General features: G+C 32.9%; 4 protein-coding genes across 5 annotated transcripts; 1 reads left to right on the forward strand and 3 right to left on the reverse strand.

The window, feature by feature from the left end:
• Window positions 1–2,373: 2,373 nt before the first annotated feature.
• On the reverse strand, window positions 2,374–3,590 carry LOC106326067 (putative phosphatidylglycerol/phosphatidylinositol transfer protein DDB_G0282179). Its single transcript, XM_013764105.1, has 4 exons — window positions 3,457–3,590; window positions 3,286–3,387; window positions 2,883–3,043; window positions 2,374–2,742 (listed from the first exon to the last, which is right to left on the reverse strand). Exons 1-4 carry the CDS (start codon window positions 3,524–3,526, stop codon window positions 2,632–2,634), a joined length of 444 nt encoding a protein of 147 aa, XP_013619559.1. The 5' UTR covers window positions 3,527–3,590; the 3' UTR covers window positions 2,374–2,631.
• A 465-nt stretch (window positions 3,591–4,055) lies between these two features.
• Window positions 4,056–4,842, reverse strand: LOC106326387 (putative RING-H2 finger protein ATL71). The gene has a single exon (XM_013764380.1). It carries the CDS (start codon window positions 4,751–4,753, stop codon window positions 4,160–4,162), a length of 594 nt encoding a protein of 197 aa, XP_013619834.1. The 5' UTR covers window positions 4,754–4,842; the 3' UTR covers window positions 4,056–4,159.
• Window positions 4,843–7,343: 2,501 nt separating this feature from the next.
• Window positions 7,344–8,247, forward strand: LOC106326364 (MADS-box transcription factor PHERES 2-like). The gene has a single exon (XM_013764360.1). The coding sequence runs from the start codon at window positions 7,434–7,436 to the stop codon at window positions 8,190–8,192; it is 759 nt and encodes a 252-aa protein (XP_013619814.1). The 5' UTR covers window positions 7,344–7,433; the 3' UTR covers window positions 8,193–8,247.
• A 1,082-nt stretch (window positions 8,248–9,329) lies between these two features.
• LOC106327845 (ABC transporter G family member 22-like) lies at window positions 9,330–16,385 on the reverse strand. 2 transcript variants are annotated; one of them, XM_013766125.1, is made up of 12 exons: window positions 16,295–16,385; window positions 16,242–16,260; window positions 15,612–16,037; window positions 12,917–12,981; window positions 12,341–12,576; window positions 12,097–12,252; window positions 11,828–12,011; window positions 11,279–11,587; window positions 10,910–11,200; window positions 9,958–10,242; window positions 9,779–9,886; window positions 9,330–9,694 (listed from the first exon to the last, which is right to left on the reverse strand). In XM_013766125.1, the coding sequence occupies exons 3-12, from the start codon at window positions 16,018–16,020 to the stop codon at window positions 9,479–9,481; spliced, it is 2,259 nt and encodes a 752-aa protein (XP_013621579.1). In that variant the 5' UTR covers window positions 16,021–16,037; window positions 16,242–16,260; window positions 16,295–16,385; the 3' UTR covers window positions 9,330–9,478. The 2 variants fall into 2 exon arrangements, with proteins under 2 accessions (XP_013621579.1, XP_013621580.1); XM_013766126.1 differs by having other exon boundaries at window positions 16,242–16,374.
• Between the last annotated feature and the right edge of the window lie 2,470 nt (window positions 16,386–18,855).

Raw genomic sequence — 18,855 nt, forward strand, 5'->3', positions numbered from 1 at the left:
AATTTCAAGTTATTTGGTTTCCTTAATTAAAAGATACTAGATTTAAAATGATAATTTTCTATTGGTTGGTGAACCTAAAGGTTCACCCTAGGGGGTGAACCCAAGAATAACTCGGTACAAACTTATAGTAAAATATTGTAGTCAAATTAATCGTCGTTAAAAGCTATGTGAAAAATAGTATTATATGGTATAATCACAATGCGTAAAGCAAATTATATATAGATTCATGAACTTAAAACACTGTGACTGGATCAAAAGATGCAAAACATATGGCAATGTAGTTGTGTGCATATATCTAGGTTACACATCAATATATGAATTCACACATGATCAAAACATTTATAGAGATTTAATTTGATTGAAGAAAAAAAGGGAGAAAAGACATAGGTGTGACTTTGGCATACATAGCACTTATGAATAGGGTAAGTAGGGATCAAGCACTGTGAAGACCACAATGGTAGAAAGGTAGATAACATTACAAATCGAAGAAGATTCACGAACACATAAAACATAAATATTGAGTTAGTTTGGTATATAACAAATTAAAACGGAATTGATTGAAACGTGTGCTTTAATTGGGATTCCAATATAAAAAGAGAAGCATCAAGCAATAGTTTCGGAAGAAGCGTGGGACATGGAATATTGCAGTACTATTAGCTATGCTAAGAGATAGAGAGAGAGAGAGGGTCAGGTGGTAAAGTAATAAAGGAGGTTGAGTGAAAAAGGTGCTACAAAGTTAAGTAACTAGGGTTTCATGTAAATCCAGAGTACAGTGTATGTATTCGTGTAAACTGTCGTTTTCTTTCTTTACTCTTTCTCTGGAGAGTGGGGACCCTATGATTTTCATAATCTAACTTTGATTTACTGAGTTCCTACCACACCACTACTGTCTCCTCTCTGTATACTATTTATTGAACTCATAACTATTTCATCTTTTACTGACCCCCAAAAAATGTTATTTCCTCTTTTACCTCTATTTACAGTTACATTTTTGTTTAGTTTCAAATGGTCTTACAATAGAAATGCATCTGTGATACGACAACTGTTCATGGATTTTAGTATGCGTTGAATCCTATGCATTACGTCTTTCCGTAACATCAAGGTGCAGAAAACTCTGTATTCCGTTTTGTCTTTAAACAATACATTTTCTTGTTCACTCCTCAAATGACATATAATAGTTTTTTTTGGGGGGAGGGGGGAGAATGATAAGTGGAGCTTGAAACCTACCTAACACAGTGTGAAATCATCTGTCATTTATATCCCTTTTTCTTATACTTTGTTTGGACTTTTAACCGTACATGACTACTCCTTTTATTGTTATCATATTTCTCACAATTAGTATTATGCAAATGTGAATTTAATATCGTGGATACATTTGTGTGTGTGTTGCCCCTGCTGGCTGCTCAAGGTTGAATTCGTGGTTGAGGTAAGGATATATAGTCCACACGACCTAATAGTGCATGTTTGTAAGCTTTATAAAAGTATAAAAGGTAACGAGGCTCCAGGGGATGTAAGGAAGACACTGGGGTTAATGATCTATGTTCAAGATATAACTAGTGACTTGTCAGATTATTTCCGGATTTCTCCTTTAGAAACCACCAAATCCATTTTAGTTTGAGTGTTACGTGTTTTGGTTATTCAAAATAAAATACTTTTTTTTTGTGCGACAAATTCAAAATAAAATACTGAATGTAATTTGTGAGTGAGAAAACTTCTAATCTGCCACAAACAATTTTTTTTTAAAAACCTAAAAACCTACAAGTTTGTGCTGGAAGGGGGTGATACATAATACATTTGTGTATCCCCTCACAAAGTGATTCCATAGTTGTTTGCTAGCTAACACAGGAGAAAGAAGAATAACTGGACGAATCATAGTTGTTTGCTAGCTAACACAGGAGAAAGAAGAATAACTGGACCAGTCAAAAAAAAAAAACTGGACCATAAAATGAGCCCAATGAGCCATATGGCCTTATCTTAATTTCTTTTTCAAGGTAAGTATGTCACATACTATACTTTTTTTTTTGTTTGAAACACATGTCACATACTATACTATACATTGTTTTCTTTACCAAATTACATAATTTTTAGCTTACTGAAAAAACTCAAAAGGAAGTTTAAATGAGCCGAGTTAGAGCATCAATTGGATGTTGTGGTGGTTTCTGAGGATGATAATGACGTTGACATCCCTCTAGTATCAGTCCACTACGCGTGATTAGAGTTATAACTTATAAGGATAGGTGAGTGGTCGTGAGAAGTTGGGTTTGAGAGATAAGAAAGAAACAGAGTTTGTGTCTCGTTTGAAATAGTTTTAAGTTCTTAAATTCGAATAGTTATTGTAACATCAACTACAAAGAGGACATTTCACAACCCTATTCTCATTACATTCTCTACATCTCGTCCACATCTAACTATTATACCGTTCAACCACTTGACTGATGCCACGTGGCCTGGTGATATGTTGATTGGAACAGCAGAAACACTTTATCATGTGTATATATATATATTAATGATGAAAAAAAAGAAAATCCAGCTCTAGCATAACTGATAAGAGGTAGAAAATAACCAAATCTAAGAAACTATTTATACAGTGGCAAATAAAGTGATTAACAGTATTCGCCAGGTGAATTTTCTCTACATGTCGGCCACCACAGATGGTGCGGATCCAATGTCGATAGAGAAGCTAAAGCACGTTAACTCCTTATTCTGCGCATCAAGCATCTTCATTTGCAGCGAGTACGAACCCTGGAAGATAGATAAAAGAGTAGAACTTGTTATCTACCATTTTTATCAAAATTTTCCGACAGTTAATGCGACGTTCAGACACATTCAAACTAGTCATGTTATGTCTCTTATGTATTGCTCAAAAAACTACGAAAACTTACGGAAGGAGTATAGGCAGGAAGAACTTGAGAGTGTGCAACCAAGAAATCTCCGGTTTGTACAGGGCAAGTAGTCTGAGTGCAAAGGTCATGCGTCTCAGAGTGAACGTGCCATCCAAAGTACGAAACTTCAATCACGAGCTTCCCACCAGAGATCCTACGGCCTTTATAAAAACACAACCACCCACAAAATGAATCCAAATATTCCCCCAAAATTTTTAAAGGAAATTACATAAACATAAGTCCTTAAATTTGTAATTTATTTTTTATTAAAAAATTTACTAAATCGTCTATAACCCTCAAACCTCAAAATCTCAGGACCACCCTAAAAATACTCATTGAGAAACTAATAAGAAGCAAGATACAAGTAGTGTTGAAACAGTTAAAAGTAAAGTGAAGAAGCAACCTGTGTTGGCAGAGATGGTAAAGGTCGCTAGCTCGCCTCGAACTATAGGATAAGGCGATACATCAACCTCTTTCACTTTTACTTCGTACTCTGCATTCTCCTCTACAACCAAACATAACATGACAAACTCAGAGCACAGTGAGAAAGGAAGAGACAGAGGGGAAACGTTACCACAGTATTGGACATCGGTGGCTCGAACAGTCGTTGACACAAAGAGGAGAAAAACGGCTACTCGATACATGGTTGGTGGAATATCGGAAGCTATAAGGGTTTCAGGGTGTGATCAAATACAGAGTAGAGCGCCGTTTGTTTCTCTTATATACTCCAGGAATGTAAGCGAGATCTGTACCGTTACTTCAACTAGGTCAATTGTTTATGAATGTAAAAACGGACGGCTAGATTTCGTTGAGAAAGTTATTTGGTGTGAATGATCAAAATGATTACGCCCCATAACGAACTATTAGGTAGTTACTAGTTATTTATTTTTATTTATTTATTTTTCGGTGAAAAGAATATTTTATTACAATATTGATTTGCCACCGAAAAATATTGGTAGGATTTGCTAACTTCGACCGTATATTATACTACTTTTCTTCTTAATTTAATTTTTCTCCTCTTCTTTTTTATATATTTAAAATGCTTTTGTAAGTAGAATTCAAATGTTATATGTATATTTTTTCCACATTTTCGCTATATTATAATCACAAACATATTAACATTACAAATCGTCTCGAATAGATCACTAATATTGCTTGTACTTTATATAAGCAACCAAATAACACCCGTGAAATTTACAGGTTGAAGATAATATACTCTATTAAATGTCAACAAGAATCAACATATATAAAAAAAAAAAAAAGAAAGAGGAAAAATGTCAGATATCCATCGGCCGGCGGGAAAATGTAAAGTCGTCGGCGACAGGTGTCATCGCCGGACACGGCAACGGAGACGTACGACACACGGGACACGTAGGATGAAGCTTGAGCCAAGGGTCAACGCACTTGTCGTGGAACAAATGGTTACAATCCGGCAGAACCCTGATCATATCTGTCTTCTTGTAATCCGCAAGACATATAGAACAACACGACGTCGCAGTGGAATCCTTTTGCAAGCTATAACTCACGCGAGCCTCTTCGTAAGGAAGCTTAGGGAAACTCTTGATTTCCTCATCGTTTAGTCCCAAGATTTCGACCACCACGGTGTCGTTTTGATCGTCTCCGTCCAAATGAAAACGTTCTTCGCCTGGTAGTGAAGTTACATTGACCTGTCTTTGCCTGCGTCTTGTCCTTTGTGTGGTCGTGGGAGAGGCGGAGATATGAGTTCGCGTGCAATAATAAGAAGCGAGGGTGATTGTGGTGATGAGGAGAAGTATACCAATGGAGACACCTAGCCCGTAAGCGAAGCCACCGATCCTATCAGTGGCTGGTATATACCGGTCGGAGTCAGGCGTGGTATTCATTGCAGCCATTGGATTTTAATAAATTTTTGTGTGTTTTCTGAATGATGAGAATACGAGAAAATGAGTGAATGTTTTGTTTTTGGTCATCACGTTGATGAAGTTGGAGAGTCAACGTTTAAATGTAAGCTATGTCATATAGGTTTTTCTTGGGTAAAGGGCGGCTTCAAATATGATAATAAATACTAGTGGCGTTTAATAACTTTCACATATATAAAAGTTTTGTTAGACGTTAATCATTTGAAATACTTTTGATGCCAGCGTTGCTTAACTGGTGATTTTTTTTTGTTTTGTTTACAAATTGGTTTACATAAAGTTTTAAAGAAGGTTTGTATATAAGTTACGTGAAGCAAAACCAATATATTAATCAAGTTGGCCTAGATGCAATTTCAAGTCTAAGCAGTCCATAATTTTCTTGTTCTAAATAATATAATCAAATCGTCTTCGTTTTTTTTTCTTTGTACAACATGTGACTTTGCATGTCTTAGTCATAGCCGTCTCTCATGTTTTCTAACACTTGATTATATATATTGATTGTAATGATTGAGATTATTTGACTTTTTCTTGTTATCTGGCAAAACCTAAGTGTAGATAATCCCTCGAATCAGCAGAAAGCTGGAGCCTGGAGTCGTAGTCTTAGTACACCATCTCAGTGTACGAATGTACGATGATGGATTCTTACTAAATTTGTCCCACAAGATCCATGTTCAGCCTCTACAATAATTTCATGGGGGCTTCTTGATCAAATATTGAGCCATGTCATGTTGAGTACTCGAATGAGATGACGTATTTGATAGTCTTGTTGGCTGCTTATTCTCATCACTTTTAATGCACAGAGGGTGGCAGAAAACTGGCAATTTTAGTAGTGGTTATAGTTAAAATCCACTAGGTGGTTTCTTGCTCAAGAAAAAATATTTTTTTATAAAATGAAAACTTAGATTTATTAATATTTCAACTTTTGATTTACCGATCATTCAAAAATGAGAAACTTTATTGTATTTAGTTTTTTTTTGTTATCTTATGATATTTCCTAATAAACCGATTTTAATGTATTGTAAATCGCGTTTAAATTCAAATAAATTTAACAATTTAAAACTTGATAATAAGTTAATAACATATTTATGCTGATTTATGGATTTAAGAATATTTTGAATATAAACTTTCTTTTTAGTTTTGTATTCGTTAGGATACACTTGCATTTAGTTTTGAACTTTACATTTAATTTTGATTAAAATATACATATTCATATGAAACTGGTTAATTTTTATATTAATTTGATGTGGAAATTTTTTATACTTGCAGTTATATTGTTTTAAAATTCAATGTATATAATTTACATAAATAGTATTGGGCCCAAATCATGAACCAGCCAGAAGAATATGACTTCACGATGGTTGTGACGTTTGACTTCAACCTCGACGAAGAAGATGTCGCATAGAGAATCAGAATTGTTTCTGCTATGTTGACACATGACGATGGATATTCCAAGAAGTTGCGATATTCACACAGAAGGAAGTGAAAGAGAATACCGAGATCTTCGTCATCAAATGAGCAAGGGTGAGAAAATACCGACATAAAACGGCATAGACAAGTATAAAAAGTAAAAGAAGACGAGAGACCAAGCACATTCACAGCACTCATATACAACTCGGCCTTGAGTTCTCTCCCTCAAACACATCGACCTTGTTTAGCTAGTTTTAGTCTTGTAATATTTATTGATCTTGCAAACACAGTTATTATCATCATGTTAACTTGAACATGAGTACATCCAAGGACGAACCCAAAAAGGGCATGGGTGTGGCATGTGCCCCACTCTGATTTTTTTTTTCCAGTAATTAACTTAAAATTTATGTAAGTGTCCCTGTTTTAGATATGATTTAAACTGCATGCCCCATACTAAAATAATTGTTGGATCCGCTCATGATTGTATTATTGAGTTCTAAAGATTTTGTGTCCACAAATTTTTTATTTCCTAATTTCCAAATATAAAACAACCAAATTTCAAGTATGAATTTTAGTATCCACATATAGTATATATATCCAGTTGTTATTATCTAATTTTAGGAATCTTACAAAAAAAATAAAAACCTTAATCATTAAGATTGTACGTGTCGTAATAAAAGAATGTCATACTACATTTTTCACCAAACCATATCATATTTTTTGGAAGAATGAATGTGGTGACGAAACGTAAACAAAATTATTAAAATTACTTTTCAAATAATATCTAGGGATATCAATGAAAATTCTAGACTACTAATGTTTGCTGGCTTTTCAATAGATATTTTATTTAGCATTTTATGTCATACTACTACACGCCTACGTGTAATGAGTGTACTCTTGCCATTGCATATATATATATATATAGATATATTTTGGTCAAATATATATATATATATATATATATATTTTGCTATATATATATATATATATATATTGCTTTGTTTTATAAAGAAATAAGTAGTATTTATACTAAGATTTGATTCTTTTTGAGAAATAGGTAGTATTATAAGATTTTGTTCCTTTTAAGAATATATTTATAATCTTCAAAAATGTGAAATATCAGATACAATATTATTTTACTTTGTTTTGCTATGTGTTTGAGGTAATTTGGGATTTATACACAGACTTTAGTGTATATATATATATATATGTATAAGTTGATATACAAAGGCAAGAAAAACTGGAGTCAATGGCTAAAGAAAAGATGAAGCTTACTCGGATCGAGAATCAAAGGGCAAGAAACACCGCTTTCAAGAGGAGGACGCAAGGGTTGATAAAAAAAGCTAAAGAGCTGACCATCTTGTGTGGTTTAGATGCTTGTTTGACTTTTTTCAACCTTGATGATGCTAAGTTGGTGGCGTGGCCGTCTAAGGAGGTGGCTGAATCTCTCATGGACCGTTTTTACTCGTTGCCAAGCTACGAGAGGAACATGAAGGCAGAGACTCAAGAGTCATTCCTCAAGACCAATATCAAAAAGATTCAGAAGAAACTAGCCGATTGCCGGGTAAGCGTTGCTGAGTTGGAGATGGAACATCTCATGTTCGACCTCGAAAACGGGCGCAGCCTTGATGATTTCTCCCAATCCGAGATTGAGAGTTTGAGATCATATACAAATAAGAAGATTATGGGTTTGAACAAAGATTTAGGTTATCCGGAACATGCTTATACAAGTGTCAACGAGCCATTTCCGGGGGTTGATCAGACCCCGAGGGTTTTGGATGTTGCATTTGAGCGAGCACATTGTTCTAGCCTGATGGGAAGTAGGTGTATCTATTTAATGGATAAATGGTTCTTTGATGATCCAAAGGTCCAAGAAGATGGCAACAGGAATCATTTACCCAAACTGGTTCATCGATTCGATCTGAACATGGAACCATCTGATGACGAAGAGGACATGGAGACCTATAAAGGAGAGAGTGGCAAGTCTGGTGGTGCAAGCGATGCCTAGTGAAATAGCCGTCGAAGAAGTAAATTAATGTGTCTTGGAATAAAACTGTTGTTGTGTCTTTTCTCATCTCATATGATCTATCTAGTTTGTCTTGTTTTGGTCAAATTCGGTCATACATTTCGGGTTGTGTCTTTGTTTGTCATGTCACCTTAATAATTAATGGAATAAAGTTTATTTAATATATTCTTCGTAACTTGAAGAATTCATCTCGTATCCATGACCGGTCCTAAACTTTGGCGATCTTAAACAATTTATTAACAAATTAAATAAAAAAATTAAATAATTTGGAGATCTATGTTTATAACTCAATTTCTTTTAGAAGCCGTGGACCAATGTTTCATTTGGTTCAGTTACAAAAAAAAAATGTTTCATTTGGTTACACCATGATTTAAGGCTGGGCAACGGGAGATCAATCGAGTTTCAGTTCAGATTCAATCGGATTTCAAAATTTTGGGTTTATGAAATTCAGCCCCCTTCGAATATTATAAAAGTTCGATTCGGATTCGGTTTGGGTTTAGTCGGGTTCGCTTCGAGTTTAGTAACATTTCAAAAAAACGGTTGAAGCCAATATAATTTCGGGCTTCAGATCTTAATTGGATTCTCGGTTTCAAATTATTGTTTTGTATTTAGTTAAACCCGAAGACAAAATAAAAATCTAGTAAAAAATACCAAAAATCAAAGTTTTGAAATGATAAATACTCACATCGAACCCGATAAACTCGACTATATAGAAGAAAGAAAAACACAAAAAACCAAAATATATTAAACTAAATATTTGAGTTAATTATTCATGTAATATATATCTATGAGTATTTTTTTTGGAATTTTGATTTTTTTTTTGTTTTATTTGGTTATTTATTTGGGTTCGGATTTTGTTCGGATAAAACTCATAATCCGAAATACGATAAAACAAAACTCATTTGGTATTTATGTCATATTCGATTCGGTACGGATTGATTTTTATCAGATCGGTTCGGATTTTTGGACTCGCTTTATTTGCCCACCTCTACCGCGATCTGTTTATATGTTTTCAAATTTATCTAAACAAAGCATCTTATATAGGTGAGAGTATATCATTGACATGCACGCATGCACGTACAGTTATAGGTACGGTTGGATCGAACGTTTCATACGGAGTAGTTTCTTCATCGTTTCTTTTATGACACTTTTGAAAACTTGAAGACATATTATGGAATGTATGAGCTAATGTAGAATGGAAACAAAACTTATGCCTTTTTTTCTTATCATATATTAGTGATTTGTTATATTTCTCTTGCGCAAAAGGGTTATGTTGTAATCTTCATTTGCCTCAGAGAGAGATAAGCAAGGAGGCGATAACCAAAAATCATGACAACGAGTGCAACTACTTCAGTAAGTCCATCGTCAATTTTCGTCCCGTTGATGGATTGAGCAAAGTCTTGATACTGAACTTTAAGAAGAAGCTTGTAGGTGTGGTAATTGAAGGATAGGTAACGTATCCACGAGATGAACACTGGTACTTTCTGCATGACACAAAACAGAAAAAAAAACTCAGAAACATAGCCCAGTCAAGAAACAGAAGAAAAATCAAGAAACAGAGGATTAACCTTAACAAAGAACCCTCCAGCGAGCATAAATGTCATGACAGTTACTGAAGCCAAAGTTGTAGCCTTCTTTAAGTCCATTAAAATTGCACCAATAGCAAGTCCAAGTCCCTAGCAAAGAGAAAACACAATTAGTGTACATTTTCATTACAAATGTTTTTTTTTGTTTGATCTGAACATACCTGAGCTGCAATGATGCAAAGAAAGACAGTGAGCATGCTCAAGAAGAATGGATATGGACTGAGACGAAGACCTGTCATGAAATAGACGACAAGAAGGAAGAGAGAAGGTAGAATGAAGTCGAGAGGGAGATCACTCGTGGTCCGAGCTAGAAAATATGCACTTAATCTATACATATCCGCGGCTCTCTCCTTATTCAGCATGGCACGTTCTTGCGGAAACGCAAAAATAGCTGTAAAAACAGGGAAAAATCCCCAGAAAACAGCTATGAAGAAGAGCAAACCGGCCTGCAAGAAAGGTAGAGAGGAGTTGACATTAGGACATCAAAACCCACACATACAACAAACCGTTGGTAACTTAGGACAGTAAAAACTCTATAAATTAATAATATTGAGATTTTAATATTTTATTAATTTATAGAGTTATTAATTCACAAAAAATATTTATTTAAATTTTCCAATTTTAAGATATATTCTTTTCTAAAATAAGAAAAAAATATTTGATTTTAGTACATATACATTAATTAACTTTTTGAAATTCGACATTTATATTGGTTAATTATATTATTTGGTGTGTATAAAATATGTTTCATAGACTTTTAATGTGATTTTAGATATAATTAATTGTGAATATAAAAAACAATATAATAGTTGGTGTGTATTTATACAAAAAATATATACTTATAAATTATTAATTATATATTTAATGGGACCATATATTTATATATGATTTTCTAAAAATATATTATTTTGTTATTTTATCGATTTGTGTCATATTATGAATCATGCTAATTTGAGATCGGAAAAATATATGAATTTATGGTATTTATTAATTTATAGAGTTTTTTCTACAGTGTAAAAAATTATTTTAAAATCTGAATATCGAAAAATTAATTTTGGGCCTTAAGGAAAATTATGGGCCTAAGGCCCGCAATTTATACTCTTAGCAATGTACCTGATCTTGTAGTCCTCTAGGAGTGCGAATATCAGACCGCCACCAGAGAAGACCTAAAATAACAGCTGTGGAAAGAACTTGTGTAACACGCAACCAGCTGAAGTATTCATGCCGCCTCTCTTTAAGCCCCCTAGCGAAGAGTATGCAGTATTGCTCCCACCAGCTCGCTCCCCATTGTCTCTTTAGACGCAAAACTTTAGCCTTAGCTTCTTCTTCTCCAAGTGGTACAGGATCAGTCAGTTTCTTCTTCTCCTGTTCTGTAACCCTAGTCTCATACGCCTCCACCAGATACTGCTTACAGAATGTTCCATATTAAAATTAAATTTAGTTTCAGACAATACTTAAGTTGTTGTTGCTATGATTTATTACCTCATGAACAACAGCAGGAGATGGCTTGCCAGTTCGAGGTTCTCTGTCTGAATTGCCAACTTGAACTCTATCTTCTAACTCAGAAGGTACAGAGATGTCGTTGATGTTACCGTTGGCGAGGTCAAGCAAGAACTCTGCAGGGTTCATGGCGATGAGAGGAGAGCATCCAATGGAAGAAAAGTAATCCAAAGCTTCTGATGATTTTCCAAAGTAGAGAAGGTTTCCTCTTCCTAATAGTATCAGCTTGTCGAATCTATGAAAGAGTCTACTTGATGGCTGATGTATCGTTGTGATCACTGTTTTCCCCGCCTGTTCAAAACACATCAAGATTCAGACATGGCCGGTTCTGAGATTTTGTGAGCTATAAACAATTTAGTAAGATTTTAGTTAAAATAATTTTAAAACAAATTTGAAGGCTTATTATATATATATAATTATTTTCTAAAAATTTGGAAGTTAAAGCCAATGTTTCACTAGGCTATGTTCATGACCTGCCTTGGATTCAAACAACCAACAAAGAGTTGAGATACAACAAAGAAAGAGACAAACCTCGGCGATGTCGTGGAGCATCTGGATGATTCTTAGAGCAGTGGTGGAATCTAAACCAGAAGTTGGTTCATCAAGAAGTAGTAGAGAGGGATTAATGATGATCTCGTTTCCAATAGAAACTCTTTTCCTCTCTCCACCTGATACACCTCGCACGAATGCTCCACCAATCATAGTGTCTTGGCACCTGAAAAAAAATGATCCAAGTTGTTTAAAGAACGACCAAACATTTCATTTGTAATATTCTTGAACCTCTAAAAGATGTAACATACCTCTCTAAACCCAACTCTTGGATAACACCAATGGCTCGTTGCTCCTTCTGCTCTCTTGTGAGAGTCTTAGGTAGGCGCAAACGTGCAGCGTAGGTTAGCGTTTCTTTCACGGTAAGATGAGGAAACAAAACATCGTCTTGAGTCACAAATCCAATTCTGCCACGAAACCAGACAAACAATTTTTAAGTCTCCATCTATGTATTCTTACAAGAGAGTTTGGTGGTTTGGGGACATAAAGACTTACTTGCTTTTCAAGTACTTAGTGTAAGGCTTGTCATTGTAAGTAATAGAGCCTCCAATGGCAGATTGAGAGATTCGACCACCGAGTAAGCTAAGAAGAGTTGTTTTGCCACTCCCTGAAGGACCCATGAGTGCAAGAACTTCACCAGGGCTCACACTCCCATTGATCCCACTCAGTATCTCTTTCTCTGCAGATGATGTCAGTTTCTTTATCACCACTTTGTATGTAACTTCCTTGAACTGCATGTATTAAAAACACAAAACCACCAATAATTCTTGATATTAGCTTCATGACCAAACCAACTTACAAAAAATTATAACATACTTTCACTTCTTTCCCCCTTAATTTGTGTTTTATTTTCTCGGACTTAAGACTATCTTAAGTCTTGTTCATAAATGTCATGTGAGATGAGATCATGAATAATCACCAACTACTTCAATCCAATTAATTTCTATTTGAAGCTTAACACTAATTAAAGAGAAATGGGTGTTTCAAAAAAAAAAAAAAAAAAGTAAAGAGACATAAATACATAACAACCCCATTATTTTTTTTTGTCTGGTTTGAAATGATTATTTTTACCTTGAGAAAGATGGGTAATGTTGGTTCTGCTTGAAACTTAGGCTTCTTGTTTTCATTGTCTTCCGCTGAAACAGTTAGTTGATTCATCGTTAAGAACTACACTAAGAGGTAAAGAGGTCAGAGACTCGGTGAATGAGTCTTTAAAGTAGATGAACAGTAACACCTAAGCACAGTGGTTAGTGAGCTTTATAATGTACGATGTGTTTAACTGTTTGTTGGTCAATCTGGGTTACCAACCTTTCTTTCTTTGAGATTTGGACTTTGAGGTACATTTAGAGCATGCTTATCGCCGGAGATTAATGGGTTTCTTAACAAACGGTCTGGGTCCCCCAAAAACTTTTAAAATCGGTTCCAGAAGTTGTGAAATAAAGATCGATTTTGATCTGTTTCTTGCACTGTTCGCGGATCCCACTGACACGTGGCGGTCTACGATTGGTGCGCTTTTTAATTTTTTTTTTTCTTGTTTTTAATTTTTTCTTTAATCAGACAAGAAAAAAAAATTAAAAAAATTGAGTCTAAGAAACCGTGCACTACGGGTATAGCGATAATCATGACATTAGTAGTTAAGAGTTGTTTCAAATGTTCATACACTAGAACTTTTGACCCACGATCTTGACTAATATACACTGTATTCTCTTTTTTTTGTACTTGTCATAAAAAGCTGTTAAGTTTTTAGCAAAAAATAAAAATAAAAGGCTGTTAAGTTTTTTTTTTGACAACTATAAAAAGCTGTTAAGTTGGAGAATCAATCACTACGTAAGGTTTACGAATCACATATTCGTTTTTATTTTTAGAATATACTTTTTTATTTTGTTCAGTTTAAGCTTACTTACTTTAAAAAATTTTTTAATAATTTTTTAGAAAACACAACTTACTTTCGTTAAAAACTCAACTTTATAAACGAACACATAAATAAAAAAAATTATAAATCTTACTTAAAAAATATATAAAAAAACAAAAAGAATTAAGTGAAATAACTTTTCATTAAATATGACATGGAACAAAGTTTGAATGTGTCAATATATAATGTATTAAGCTATTAAATATACAAAATTATAGCGGGACGAGTGCCCGTAGGATATGTATTTCTCGAAGCTTTCTCATTACAATCTATAATATTATTTGAAAAGTGAATTTTTTTACTTATCATCTTCTCCATAATTTTAGAATCGGTTATTAGTTTAGTTAAAATTATTATTTAAAAATTTATATTAATGTATATATTTACATGATATTTAAAATAATTAATAAACATTAACCTATTCTGTAATATATATACACTATTATTTAAAAATATATTTTAATATATATACATATCATGGTATTTAGAACATTTAATTAATAAACAGATATTAACAATAGATATTAATAATATCTACATATTATATCATAATTACGTTTATTTTTTATTTAGTTTATACTTTTAATGACTAATATTATAGCCAATTTCTCAGGTTTTTATTGGAAATATTAATTCAAATACAAATTATAAATTTTTTAAAGTTTAACATTGAAAGTAAAGCATCACTGATTATGTCGTAAAATATAAATTATATACTCATGTTAAATATTATGTATATATATATAATACTAAACAATCATATTCCTAATCTAAACTAAATTAATTTGTAATTGTACATGACGAACATCAAATCAGAAATGAATTTATGTTAATAATGAATTTATCCGTAAAATCACAAATGTTAACAAAATAATATATTTAAAACCAAAATAATAAATATTACATAAAATACAGAACGAAAACTAACTAAAAATATTAAGAATATATATATATATATATGGAAGCATGAAAAATTAGGATTAAAAAATAAATAACATTAAAATTTGATAAATAATAAATGCAATATAAATATAATTTAAGAGAATACAAAGATAATGTTTTGTAATTTATTATTTTATGTTTTTTTTTGTCTCACTGTTTTTAAAATCTAAACTGTAGATAATATATAATGTTTTTTGGCTACTATTATTTTGTTGATATTTTATGAGTTGTGATTGTTTATAATCCTTTCAATACCGATGGGTTTATTTTCAGTCCAAAAATACAATAAGTGTTTAATTTCAAATCCAAATTTCTTAATTTGATTATTACTATAAAAAAGATTTTGTTCCAAAATCTACATCATATAAATAAACCTATTAAACAACAAAGCATATTTTAATACATTGATTACTAATACGAATGTTGAAATTTTATTATTTATAATATTAAATTAAAATTCGTATTCAATTTAATAATTTATTTTTATAAAATGAACATTAGAATAAAATTGTTATATATATATATATATTAGTCCGCACAAGTACTAAGATATATATATTTATTGCACGCATTATTGAGTTTGCAATTGAAAAGTGAAAATAAAACAAAAAATAAGAGATATAGCAAAAAGAAAATAAGTGGTGGAAATTGGAAAGTTTATGTTGCACTAGAAAGAGAACACGTGGAACAAAATAGAAGGCCAAGTGCTTGCGTCTCTGCTAAATAATTTTATCGATGGACTCTCATGCAGAAAAAGCAAAGCAACGCACACCAATCATATATCAAGTGTTATCACTATTATTGTGAAACTGATTGCATGTCAAAATGACCAAACTACCTCTCAATATTGGAACAAGAAAACACCGTAACAAAAATGACAAGAAATAAAAAGCAGTTCACACGAGGACTTACGTATCATCTCGTCGTCGCTGAACGGGTTTGAGTCGGAGATTTCGTCCGGCGGCATAGCGAAACCGGTGAATGAAAACGAAAGCCCGAGCGACGCACTCGACGCACGGCTCAGCGCCGCGCCGCTGCTCACCTCATCTAGCTCGAGCTTAAGCTGAGCACTTCTAGACTTCCTTATGTGTGTCCCGGCTCCTCCACTCCTCCCCGGAGACGCCCCCATCACCAGTCTCCGACTTGATTTTCCCGACAACGTCCCTCCTCCACTACCAGTGATCGTCGGAGTCGTCGCAGGCACACTGTTCGCGTCCATGGAGCCGTGAGGTGATTTGATGGCAGCGGCCACCGTCTCATATAGCTGTTCAGACCGTGTCCGAGCTAAACCAGATGCCAACGGTGGCTTCTCTGTTGACATTTTGGCCTTTTCCAAAACTGCCAAGCAAAAATTATAATCCTTAGCCAAAATTTGTATCCAAAAATTACGTTTAAGATCATAGCTTATATATGAGGAGAACAATAACAGATAAATTATATATACACATAAATAGACGTACACACATAAATAGATGTACACAAAAAATAGGAATGACCATAAAAAGATGTATATATTTTAGATCAGGATATAAGAACGGATACCTTTCAAGAACTAAAAGATGTATATCTTTTACAAAAAAAAAAAACTAAAAGATAAAAAAGTGTTTCTACTGTTTGAAAGAGGTTTGTTTTTATGGAAGAGACGATGTTAAAGGCTTGAAACTTGTGACACCCCTTTCCAAGCCGCTTCATCAACCTTCTATTTATAGTAGTAATATTTATGAGTGGGTCAATTCAAAATACGGTAATGCCCTTTTAAGTTCAATTTTTTATGTGAACATTTTTATATACTACAGTGTTCTAGTATGTACATCTCTTCCTAGTAGGCTGGCACAAGCGTAGAACTACAATTTGAGAAATTATTAGAAATACTACAAGAACACTGTAGAAGTGTTCTATAGATATTTTAAAAAAATAAGTTAGTGTTATTTTATTATATATTTAGAGTATTTGTAAAAATAATCATTCATTAATGGTAAACTCGTGGTAGATTGAACTTTCCCTTTTACAATTCAAAGTATAAACAAAACGTCGTCAATGTCAATCAAAGTAATAGAATTTATTATCGTTCTGTCTTCCCTTTCCTTCTGGGTTGTCCAGGACTCGCTTCAATGTTCGGGTAGCATTACTTTTGTTCTGCTCTCTTCTCTTTGAAGTGTACTTTCCGGCCGAGTATTTAAAATTCAGATAGAGATATCAAAACTATATTTCTAATCAGTATCATTAAAATTGTTTTCAGTTTCCAATAAAAATCTTACAACTATAAAAAACTTACAACAAAAATACTCTTTGGTCTAACCATTAGGCTCTTTGGTCTAATCATTAGGCTAACTATTTTTCATCAGCAAGTGTATTTTTCGCATATTTTCTAATTCAATACCAAGGTGAGTTCATATTCGCAGCGATGAGTATAACTTGACTAGTAATAGCGATGGTTTGCGGACACGGTCGTTTCTAGCCAAGTATGAAGTTTCCTGGCATCAAGACCGTGGTGGGACATACGAATAGTATACTAATATGTACGTGTTTGATCGTATATGAATGTTAAGCTCATGTAATAATCAACCATCGTTTCAAATCCTCTTTTGGTTCGACATTGATCGTGACGACCGTCCATAATACATGATTAGGAACGCATCATCAATTAATATGGAATCTTATTTTCAGAATATCTCAAGTTTGTGTAACTTTAGTTATCTAAATATATGGCTCATGGCTAGAATTGCATCAATAACATCTCATTTTCAGATTATTTCATTTTTGGGACATTTATTATTCAAAGCACATAACGTAATTATTCATGGCTAGAAATGCATCAATCAAACATCTCATTTTCAGATTATTTATATCCTGTGACATTAACTTTTCAAAATAGAGTTTTCATACTTTTAAATGTTTATTTTGTGACAACAAAAAGTGTCTAGTTATGCAAGATTATGTTACATTTAACGAGTTGGTGCATGATAGATTTCGTTTTTGATCCAGATAGGATTTTTAAAATGATTAAATCTAGTAATTAAACACTAAAACATTTTCAAAATGAGCATGTCTACTTTTCTCGTCACAAATCTCACTAAAAGATTAAAAAAAAAACAAATTATAACAAACATTCAATGTGATTTATAGCAAAAAAAACATTCACTGATAATACATATAGAATACACTATACAAATAAAAGGGATGAATACACCATATACAAATGAATGAATACATAATGTTTTGTAATAAAAATATTTGTCCGAAAATCTCCGCTTCTTTATGTAATGATAGTTCCTAATCTTGTCTCGTGTTTTGTAGTATATGATTATGCAATTCAGTCTCTAATTTATGACTGAGACATGTTCAATTTCTTCTATACAAAATTATTGAATAATCAACCCGTAGAGGTGTCCTGCCAATCGAAAGTTATATAACATATATTCTATATATACACGCACAAGTATGTACCCATATAATAGTTTTGTTGACATTCGAGAAAATCTAAAAAGGTGTCAATCAATATGTAATATCTGTCTTTTAATTTTCCCCCACTACATAACTTTTAGCATTAAATTTCCTTGTAACCTTATTAGCTTATCAGATTAGCCCTGACGAAAGACAGCAAAAGAAGATAAAATAAAAGAGACAGTTATGTTGTTATATGTTAATTCTTTATTTTTGGAAAATGTACGAAAATATTGTAAGGCTTTAGTTGCATCTAGCTCATGTTACTTACGGGAGAGGGCACTCCCTAGATAGAAAGTTGTTTTTTTGGATGCTTTCTTCTTGCCATTATGCTTTGTACCCAAAAGTTTTATTTTGTTTTTCTTTTTAGTTAGTTTTGATATTTATTTACGGATTTTGCGTACTTATTATCGTCACATCTTTGTAAATGTTACCTCTATATTAGCTATACTTATATCAGTATATATTGATGAGAATTCACCTACTCTTTATCGATATCTATATATTCATTGCATGTATATAAGTTATATTGATTTTATATGATAATTCACAGTTTTCACCGTCTCCGATCACCTAAATGATATGATATTGTTTCAAGCCCTCATTTTATGTAAAGAGGGACTCGGATAATATATTTGTAATAATTTGTTTTTGTCAATTTTTTTATAGCAATTAGTTTTAAGTGGTGTATATTGGTTTCTAAACCTATGGA

Source organism: Brassica oleracea, chromosome C2, assembly GCF_000695525.1.
Source record: "Brassica oleracea var. oleracea cultivar TO1000 chromosome C2, BOL, whole genome shotgun sequence".
Lineage (NCBI taxonomy): Eukaryota > Viridiplantae > Streptophyta > Magnoliopsida > Brassicales > Brassicaceae > Brassica > Brassica oleracea.

Excerpts from the sequence above, each read along its gene's own strand:
- LOC106326067 (XM_013764105.1), bottom strand. The coding sequence starts at position 3,526 with ATGTATCGAGTAGCCGTTTTTCTCCTCTTTGTGTCAACGACTGTTCGA. Across the intron at positions 3,044-3,285 it reads TACCATCTCTGCCAACACAG|GCCGTAGGATCTCTGGTGGG; the intron begins GTTGCTTCTTCA and ends GTTTTTATAAAG. Across the intron at positions 2,743-2,882 it reads TTCCTGCCTATACTCCTTCC|GGTTCGTACTCGCTGCAAAT; the intron begins GTAAGTTTTCGT and ends TCTATCTTCCAG.
- LOC106326387 (XM_013764380.1), bottom strand. The coding sequence starts at position 4,753 with ATGGCTGCAATGAATACCACGCCTGACTCCGACCGGTATATACCAGCC.
- LOC106326364 (XM_013764360.1), top strand. The coding sequence starts at position 7,434 with ATGGCTAAAGAAAAGATGAAGCTTACTCGGATCGAGAATCAAAGGGCA.
- LOC106327845 (XM_013766125.1), bottom strand. The coding sequence starts at position 16,020 with ATGTCAACAGAGAAGCCACCGTTGGCATCTGGTTTAGCTCGGACACGG. Across the intron at positions 11,588-11,827 it reads TGCTCCACGACATCGCCGAG|GCGGGGAAAACAGTGATCAC; the intron begins GTTTGTCTCTTT and ends TGTTTTGAACAG. Across the intron at positions 10,243-10,909 it reads CTAGAGGACTACAAGATCAG|GCCGGTTTGCTCTTCTTCAT; the intron begins GTACATTGCTAA and ends CCTTTCTTGCAG.